General features: G+C 55.7%; 1 protein-coding gene across 1 annotated transcript; it reads left to right on the forward strand.

Annotated features, from left to right (window-relative positions):
- Positions 1-211: 211 nt before the first annotated feature.
- LOC114603176 (rho-related GTP-binding protein RhoU-like) lies at positions 212-7,068 on the forward strand. The gene is made up of 3 exons (XM_028741975.2): positions 212-520; positions 1,893-1,951; positions 4,371-7,068. The coding sequence occupies exons 1-3, from the start codon at positions 334-336 to the stop codon at positions 4,821-4,823; spliced, it is 699 nt and encodes a 232-aa protein (XP_028597808.2). The 5' UTR covers positions 212-333; the 3' UTR covers positions 4,824-7,068.
- The last annotated feature ends 2,585 nt before the right edge of the window (positions 7,069-9,653 follow it).

A 9,653-nucleotide genomic window follows, 5' to 3' on the forward strand; every position in this document is an offset into this window, starting at 1 on the left:
GAAGGGTGTTCATAGAATCGAGGAGTCCTGGGAAGGAGACCCCCGACGGTCATCTAGTCCCACCCTTGTTCCATGCTGGATCTAGGCTGGGGAAGGGGCTCGCCGCCCTCCCCGTCGAGGGCGGAGGCTGCCGCGAGGTGAGGGGGCAGGTACAGACCCCGCCCCCGCAAAGGGGCGTGTCCTCCTGGGCGGGGAGGCGTGGCCCCGACGAGGCGCTCCCCTCCCTGCCTGCCTGTCTGCGCCCGGGCGCACAGCCTGGAAGGAGCGTCCGCTGCCGCCGCCGCCTCTCCGCCCGTCCGTCCGCCCGCGCGCTTTCTGCGAGGGGACCCCGCGATGCCTCCGCAGGGCGAGTCTCTCCCGCCGGTGCCCCCGCGCCGCCCCCGCGAGCAGCGGCGCCTGCGGGGCCTCGAGTGCGTCCTGCTGGGCGACGGCGCCGTCGGGAAAACCAGCCTGGCGCTCAGCTACAGCACCAACGGCTTCCCCGCGCGATACGTCCCCACCGCCCTCGACCGCTTCTCCGGTACGCGAGCGATGCGCGGGGGTGGGTTGGGATGGATGACCTTTGGGGGTGCCCTTCCCGCTCTGCGGGGACGAGCAAGAGCAGCGACGACACTGCTTCGCGGGAGGTTTTGCTGTTTTATCCGCGGAAGTCATTCTTCAGCTGCCATTGCAGGGGGTTGGGATGGATGACCTTTGGGGGTCCCCTACCGAACCGTGCAGGTCTGTGATTCCATACGGGGCGTGACTAGTGCTAAGCGCTATTCCTGCTCAACAGCCAGAGGGCATCGCCAACGTTGCAGGTTTACCTGCTCCCCAAAGAGGGGCCCTGCCCGGAGCACGGTTTGCAGGGGCTCCTGCAAATCCTTTTTCACGGGAGACCCCGGCAAGAGTCTCTTCCTGCTTGCCTCGTTCTGCCAGGAAAGATTTGCAGGCCTGGAGTCGACCGCATCCGAGTTTTCCTTTCCTAGTTCCTACCTGGAGAAAGACAAACTTTCATTTCACCAGAGTAGCCTCAGTCTGAGCGAAGGCTGCCGGAGGAGATCTATGGATGACGCGGGAAATGCAAACTAAACAAATGACGTCAGAATAATAATATTAAATAAGTATAAAAGTGGTTGGGGGTTGGCCTATATGTTCGCTGGGGTGCCTCCCAAACTATGACGCAGTGAATAACGAGGTTTTGCAATGGAGCACGGGTCGGGGATTGTTGAGTTGTGCTCCCTGCACTGCAGGAGTTGGGCTAGAATTTTATTATTATTATTATAAGTATTTTATTAGAATCATTTCATTCATAAAGAGATGGCGGGAGGGGGGAGAAAAGAGTTAGTGGGAATGATAAATAAGAAGAAAATACTGTCACCATACTTTAATATGCAGGTGTGTATATTCTTATTATCCTAATACACAAATAATTGTCAGTAAGATAATATATTCTGCATAAACTCATTCCAGATAGAATTATATTTATCCAAAGACCCTCTGCTTCTCCAGCCATGTATTAAGGGGAATTGTCTCTCTCTTCTTCCCATTCATCAATATCAGCCTCTGTTCCGGGTTCGAGTCCTGACGGAGTCACCAAAAACTAAATCAAGATCAGCCTCTAGGCTAGATGACCCCGGGGGGAGTCTTCAGAGGAGTCTGTTAAGAACCACAATTCTCCTTCTTCTGCTAGGGATCCTTGAGCTGCAGCCCTTGTGTTCCATGGGGTTGGGCTGGATGACCTTTGGAGGTCCCTTCCGCCTCCAGTGCCAGGGAGACTGAGCAGGAAGGCGCTGGGCTCTGACTTCCACAGCTGGGTGAGGGAAAGCCCCGATGCTGTGTCTTGATCTGGGGCGGCTGGGTCTGTCTGCCTCCCCAACTCTGACCCCCCATTTTTCTGTTTCGCCCCCCAGCTGTGGTGCAGGTCGACGGAGACCCCATCCGGCTGCAGCTGTGCGACACCGCAGGGCAGGTAAGGAGGCCGGACGGGATGGGTTGGAGACTGACCTGGACTTGGCACGTTGACCTGGCCCTTCCTAACCGTCCCTGGGGCCTTCTTGAGGTCTAGCAACTTGTTTTTTCGAATTTATTCCCGAGGGTTGCAAGCCTGCCACTGAACCACTTTCCCCTCCGCAAATGGCGCAGGTGGCTTCCCCTCCCTGCAACCTGTAAGGGCAAAGGTGTCCCGGAGGCGAGAGGCGCAGGTGGGCTTCGCGGGGCCACATTTATTTGGGGCCCCCTGCTCTGCGCCTCTTGAATCTGGCTTGTGGGGAAACTGAGGAGGGTCGGCTCTGGTGTCCGGGGTCCTAATACAGACACGTAGATATTGATCCATTCTGGCTGTGGTTGCAATTTGCCTTTGAAATAGGCATATTGCTTAATTTTTACTTCTACAAAAAATAACAAACCTTTGTCAACACAAGAAATACAAGACAAACTAGAAGACACCCAAATGTCCTGGTTAACACATCACCAATTACATGCCTTCTTAAACAATCCAGCAGTAAAATCAGCAGCAACTAGGCCCCTGACAACCTTCGAAAACCTCCTTCAAAGGGACACGGTAAAGGGATGGTATCCGCCGTATACAAAATACTACTACAAAATCCCACAAACTCCCTAGACGCAATCAAAAAACAATGGGAGGATGACATAGGCTATGAGATTAACCCCACTCAATGGACCAAAATGTGGTCTAGGTAAAGGTAAAGGGACCCCTGACCATTAGGTCCAGTCGTGGCCGACTCAGGGGTTGCGGCGCTCATCTTGCTTTATTGGCCGAGGGAGCCGGCATACAGCTTCCGGGTCATGTGGCTAGCATGACTAATCCGCTTCTGGTGAACCAGAGCAGTGCACGGAAACGCCGTTTACCTTTCCGCCGGAGCGGTACCTATTTATCTACTTGCACTTTGACCTGCTTTCGAAGTGCTAGGTTGGCAGGAACAGGGACAGAGCAATGGGAGCTCACCCCATTGCGGGGATTCGAACACTGACCTTCTTTTCGGCAAGTCCTAGGCTCTGTGGTTTAACCCACAGCGCCACCCGCATCCCAAAATGTGGTCTAAACCCCCCTTTAAATCCATATCAACAAAAAGAGAAGAACTCACTCTGAAACTCACCTACAGGTGGTACTTAACACCAAGAAAACTAGGGCTAATACGCCCAGGAACCTCACCAAAATGCTGGAGAGGGTGCACCTCCACAGGCACATACCTCCACATGTGGTGGGAGTGCCCCAAAATCCAACTATTCTGGACAACAGCCATACGAGAAATAAGTAAAATAACCAAACAAGTATTAGAAACCACCCCAGAATTGGCCCTACTAAACATCTTCCAAGACAACAATGCCCACTTACACCACAAAGAACTCATAACCCACCTACTTTCAGCAGCCAGAAACACCATAACCAGACACTGGAGAGACCTGTCAGGAGTAAGCATGGACCAATAGTACTAAATAGTATGGGAAACAGTCTTACTAGAAAAATTAACCAATAAACTGAAACTGACACAGGGACAAATAGAAGAAGACGCCTTCACCCCGGTATAGCTCCCCTTTATCACACACACAGCCCACAAGACAATGACAAAAATCCACCAACGGCATACAAATCAATATGGCTAAGTTAAAGGGACCCCTGACCATTAGGTCCAGTCGTGGCCGACTCATCTCGCTTTATTGGCCGAGGGAGCCGGCATACAGCATCCGGGTCATGTGGCCAGCATGACTAAGCCGCTTCGGGCGAACTGATGGGGACTTGGGTGGTGCTGTGGGTTAAACCACAGAGCCTAGGGCTTGCCGATCAGAAGGTCGGCGGTTCAAATCCCCGCGACAGGGTGAACTCCCTTTGCTTGGTCCCTGCTCCTGCCAACCAACAGTTTGAAAGCACGTCAAAGTGCAAGTAGATAAATAGTTACCACTCTGGCGGGAAGGTAAACGGCGTTTCCATGCGCTGCTCTGGTTCGCCAGAAGTGGCTTGGTCATGCCGGCTCCCTCGGCCAATAAAGCGAGATGAGCGCCGCAACCCCAGAGTCGTCCGCGACCGGACCTAATGGTCAGGGGTCCCTTTACCTTTACCTATGCTGCCCTTCCTCCCTAGAAGAGGGTTGGCCTAGATGCCCGCCAGGGCACCCCCTCCTAGCCCTGTGGTTAGAATCAACTAGGGTCATCGTTTTCTGATTCACCGGAGCACTTTAAACAGAGGTTGCCTGGCCACCTGCCACGGATTCTCGGGTGGCAATTCCTGCCGCGTTGGAGGGGGTTGGTCTAGATGGCCCCTGGAGGACCCCTTCCAGCTCTGCGGTTCCCTGGTTCGGTGCCTTCAGGGACCCCAGCTTGCAGGGCGCCCCTCTCTCCCTCTTCACGGCCTCCCCTCTTTGCCCCCCCAGGACGAGTTTGACAGCCTGCGGCGCCTCTGCTACCCGAAGGCGGACGTGGTCCTGCTCTGCTTCAGCGTCGTGTCTCCGACCTCGTTCCAGAACATCTCTGAGAAGTGGCTCCCCGAATTGCGCCGCCACTGCCCCGCCACGCCCGTCCTGCTGGTGGGCACCCAGTCGGACCTGCGCCAGGACGTCAAGGTCCTCATCGCCCTGTCCCGGCGCCGGGAGAAGCCTGTGTCCCCCTCGGCCGCCCGCACCCTCTCCGCCAAAGCCGGCTTGCTGGGCTATGTGGAGTGCTCGGCTCTCACCCAGCACAACCTAAAGGAGGTCTTTGACACGGCCATCACCGCAGGGCTGCGCTGCGCCCGTGGCCCCCCGCCCAAGCCGCAGCGTCGCAGCACCGCCAGCCGCATCCGGACCCTCTCCAAGGCTTGGTGGAGGAAGCACGTCTGCCTGTCATAGCGCTGGGCGATTCCCGCATGGCCTGACCCCTTCCAATGGGTTCGCCTGCAGACTGGACCAACTGAGGGGCGTAGGCTTTTGAGAGGGGCCAGGCCGGGCCGGCCTTCCTCGCAGGGACTTCGGGCGGAATCTCGGCAGGGCCAAACAGATCTCGAAAAGGATCCCAAAGACGTTTCCTCGTCTCCGAGAGGGACGTGGCCGGGCTTTCGTTTAGGGACGCTCTGCCAGCACGGCTGGAGAGAGCGGATGCTTCTCAACGGCTGCGTTTGGGTCCCGGTTGCTGGTCTCCCTTTAGGGCATGTGAGACCAGGAGACTGGACCATTGACCTGATCTTCTCATGCTCTTGTGGAACCTCCAGCCCCAGAGGCAGTCTATCCGGATTCTTAAGTTCTGTGGGGGTATTTGGCTACCGTGAGAACTGGACTTTATGGGCCACTGGCCTGTTGCAGCAGCCAAGCTTCTTAAACGTTTTCATGGGACCTCCATCTCCAGAGGCAGTCTATCTGAATTCTTAGGTTTTATGGGGTATTTGGCCCCTGTGTGGCTGGACTAAATGGGTCCCCTTTGGGTCTCATTCAGCAGCCGCGCTCTTCTAATGTTCTTGCGCTTCCCCCCCACCTTGGGATTTGGGACCTTCAGCTCCCAGCCCCACTGAGAAGGGCCATATATTTGTAGACCCTGGTATCTCTGGGGAGATGGGACCAGGTTGGGGGCAGATGCTTTGGGGAGGCTGTGACTGGAAGCTTTGCCTCCCCACCCCCAAAAATAAAACTTCTGCACATAGTTTAGCTGAGAGCGCCATGGAGCAGCCCTTTGGCTAGAGTGGGGGTTTACTTGCAGAAGTGTGAGATGGGGTGACATTTTTTAAACCACTGAAAATTTTGTAGAGTTGGAAGAGAATGTGTCCCCCCCCCCCCCCCGGGCCACCTAGTCCCAAGCCCCTGCAATGCAGCAAGCACAGCAAACTTTGGTTCTTGGTTTCGGAAGGAGAATATTTCGGGTGGGGGGAAAGTTTCTGAAAACGAAAAGTTGTAGAGTGGTTTTTTTACGCCATTTGTGCCTTTTCCCTGAGACGAAACCCAGGCCTTGAAACTGCAGTGTGTGTGTGTGTGTGTGTGTGTGTGTGTGTGTGTGTGTACAGTGGACGCTCGGGTTGCGAATGTGATCTGTGCGGGATGCACATTCGCAACCTGCAGCGTTCGCAACCCTTCAGCGATTCTGCGCATGCGCAAAGTGCGATTTAGCGCTTCTGCGCATGCGCGGCCGCTAAAACCCGGAAGTAACCCGTTCCGGTACTTCCGGGTTGCGGTGGTCCGTAACCTGAAAAAACGCAACCTGAAGCGTCTGTAACCCGAGGCATGACTGTATTTGGTCTGACCCAGGCAGCATGGTCAGACTAGGACCAGGGTTCGAATCCTCGCTCGGCCACGAAGCTCCCCGGGTGTGACGTTGGAGCTCAGCCACCGCCTCTCTCAGCCTGACCTACCTCACAGGGTTGCTGTTGCAGGGATTAAATGAGGATCGGGAGAACCAAGTAACCTTGGATAGAGTGGGATGGAGAGGCAAGAAAAGAATTAATAATAAAACCCCAAGTTGCGCCCCCAATAAAATCCTTTGAGACAACCTGACATCTGAGCCCTGTTGCCCCCCCCCCCTTGCAAGGAGGCAGGTGGAAATGTGCTTTTTTGGGGGGGGAATTCCCCCACCTGCCCATTTTCTCTTTCCAGGTCCTCGTTCCCTTTGCCTTGCAGGGGACCTGCAAAACTTTCCCTCCTTCCCCTTCATTTCTCTTTCCATGGAAAAAATAAAATAAAATCCTGGGAATTGGGAGCTGCTTTCTCTTTTTTTCCGTTTCCTGTTTCTCCTCCACCTGTGTCCTTCCTGAAAAGCAGTTGGGTTTTTTTTGCAAGCTTGAATTCTCCAGCCTCCTGGCTGCAAAGGGGAGGGGGGGGAAAGTCTGCTTTGTAGTTCTCAGTGCAATCGCCTCCCCCCCCCCCAAATACCACCCCACACACGTACAGGAATTTGGAAAATTACAAAAGGTGACGGGTTTTTACATTTTGCTGCAACGCAGAGATGAAATGTGTGTCGCTGCTTTTCTTTCTGGGGGGGGTCAGAGAACAGCCTCCCCCCCCGCAAGAAAAATCTCTAGGTTGCATTTGCACAGGAGGATTTCTGACTTTTTTTGTGGGGGGGGGGGAGATCCCTTTGAAGTATTTTCCCTCGATTAAAAATAAGCTGTTTGCTTTCTTCTCCTGTGTGAATGCCTGCCTTGGGTCTGGTCCCCCCGCCCCCCATGTGGGTCAGAGGCGGAAGGGAGGAAAGGGACTTGGGGTTTCACACACCCCCAAAAAAGGGGGCGGGAAGAGAATCACGTGCTCCACCTGAAGCCTCGTGGAGGAAAAGTTGGGGCAGAAATGCAATAAATGAACAGTGAGAAAAGAAGTATTTTTGTTTCTCCCTCATTCAGCTAGAGGCAGCATGACTTGGGCCAGAGTTGGCTGGGACCCCATGAGCTATCTAGTCTGACCCCCTTCAATGTCTTATCTGTGATAAAGAGATGGATTTTGTGTCTATGTCCTGGGCCCCGTTTCTGTCTCTGCGATTCCCCAGTAGCCCCCACTTCCTCCCCCCACCCAATGTTTTGTCACGGTTCTCCTTTCAATATGACCCCCTTCCAGACAGAACGCCCCCTTTTGCCCCTCTCTCCAAATCCCAGACAGAGGCGATGGTTCTAACCCAGAGGTTGCCAACGTTGTGCCCTCCGAATATGCCTGGACCACAAGTCCCATCATCCTTGACCACTGGGGTTGATGGGAGTTGGAGTCCCAAGAACCTCTGGAGAGGGGGGGCTGCTGTCCCTGCCATGTCGGCTGCCCTCTGCTCCAGCTAATTTGGTGAGTAGGGAAAATGTACTCTGCACATGCTCAGAGGCACCTGAGCTTTAAAGGCGCAGCTCTGCGTGTCCCTGGGCTGCACTTTGGCCTTCGTGGCAAGCCTGGGCCTGTTAATATTAACAGGACAGCAGCGGACATGTCAGCCTCGCTTGCGCCCTGTTCTCCGCTGGGGCTCCTCATAGGAGAAGTTGCTTTTCCTGCCCCCGGAGGCAGAATCTTCGGCTGGGAGACTCTGTTCAAGGCCAGGCAATTGGGGGAAGCAGCCGGAAAAGGGGTAAGAAGGGAACAGAAACCCGGGAGGCTGGCAGGTCTGTCTGCCTTTCTCCTCCCTCCTGGCTTAGGCGCCGCCTTTTGATAGACACTCATGGAATTGTAGAGTTGGAAGGGGCACCCAGGGGTCATCCAGCCCAACCCCTGCAATGCAGGAATCTCAGCGGAAGAATCCCTGACCGATGGCCATGCAACCTCTGCTTAAAAACCTCCAAGGAAGGAGATTGCACCACCTTCCGAGGGAGCTGGAAGCCAGAGCTCGCTTGCTCGCCCTTCCTTCCTTCCTTCCTCCCTTTCCTCCTCCCTCCCTCCTTTCCCCTTCCTTCCTTCCTTCCTTCCTTCCTTCCTTCCTTCCTTCCTTCCTTCCTTCCCCCCTCCCAACCTCCCTCCCTCCCTCTTTCTTTCTTTCTTTCTTTCTTTCTTTCTTTCTTTTCTTTCCTCCCTCCTTTCCTCTTCCTCCTTTCCCTCCCTCCTTCCTTCCTCCCTCCCTCCCTCCTTTCCCCTTCCTTCCTTCCTTCCTTCCTTCCTTCCTTCCTTCCTTCCTTCCTTCCTTCCTTCCCCCCTCCCAACCTCCCTCCCTCCCTCCCTTTATTTCTCCCTCTCTCTTTTCCTCTCCACCTCCTGCTTCGCTCCTGCCTGCCTCCCTCGCCTCTTCCTGGGGGTTTTCCGGAGCCTGGGCTCCAGGCCCACAACCTGGCAGCCGCCCCACCCTGCTCTGTGGGGCAGAGGGAGGCTGAGAGCCTGCAGGCCTCCTCCTCTTTGGCGAGGGCAGCCAGCGCTTCTTGGGTGCCCGCCTGCCTCTTGCCCGCCACCCCTGGCACCTTCCCTCCCCTGCTGCAACCTGCCCAGCTGCCGCCATCTTATCGGGGCATCAAAGGCGGCCTGCTGGCACACAGCCCGGCCTGCCAGCGGGCGCCGGATGAGGCCCAGGAGTCCTTGGGACTTTGCCCTAAGGGGTGTGCCCAGCCATTCCGCGGGATGGGGTGAAAGGGGCAGACCTCTTCCCCCTGAGCATGTGCAGAGTGCATCTCTTGATGACGAGGCAGGGCAAGCTGCAGGCGGGCCCGGATCTCCTTCTTCGTCCTGTTATTAAAGAGGGCAACCTTGGCATTAGAGTTTAGACTCGTTGGATGGTAGAGTCGGGAGGGGACCTCCAAGGGCCATCTAGTCCAGCCCCCTCCAAATGCAGCAATCGCATTTCAACTGGAAGTGGGGCTCAGCGACGCCAGGATTCACTTTGCCATCTTTTGTCCTGTGGGTTACAAACCGGTCGGACAGTATAACACGGCACGGAAAGAAAAAGTGAGTGCCTCTGAGCGCGTGCGGAGTGCACTTGCCTCGCCACTCAACTGCAGCCAGTTGGAGGCAAGCAGACACCTGCCCTGGGGGTGCTACAACCTGGTCAGAGCCTGCAAAGAGAGGGGGGCCAGTCTAGGCGATGATCAGCCATGTTGGGGGGGGGCAACCAATTCCAATTTCTGGGTTCTGGAGCGGCTGAGGCTGCAGGACTCCTGGGTCCTCTCCCGGACTCCTGGGTCCTCTCCCTGCCCTCATTCTCCAGGGCTGGCAGGCTCCTTGACTGGCCCCACCCTGCTGCAGGATCTAACTTGATATGAGGGGGGGCAGGAGGAGGAGGAGGAGGAAGGGCCCAAGCTGCACCCT

The sequence above is a fragment of the Podarcis muralis genome, chromosome 7, assembly GCF_964188315.1.
Source record: "Podarcis muralis chromosome 7, rPodMur119.hap1.1, whole genome shotgun sequence".
Taxonomy (NCBI): Eukaryota; Metazoa; Chordata; class Lepidosauria; order Squamata; family Lacertidae; genus Podarcis; species Podarcis muralis.

What these genes read in the sequence shown, in the direction of transcription:
- LOC114603176 (XM_028741975.2), top strand. Translation starts at nt 334, where the DNA reads ATGCCTCCGCAGGGCGAGTCTCTCCCGCCGGTGCCCCCGCGCCGCCCC. An exon ending in CGCCCTCGACCGCTTCTCCG is followed by an intron (nt 521 to 1,892) that starts GTACGCGAGCGA and finishes TTCGCCCCCCAG; the next exon opens with CTGTGGTGCAGGTCGACGGA. An exon ending in TGTGCGACACCGCAGGGCAG is followed by an intron (nt 1,952 to 4,370) that starts GTAAGGAGGCCG and finishes TTGCCCCCCCAG; the next exon opens with GACGAGTTTGACAGCCTGCG.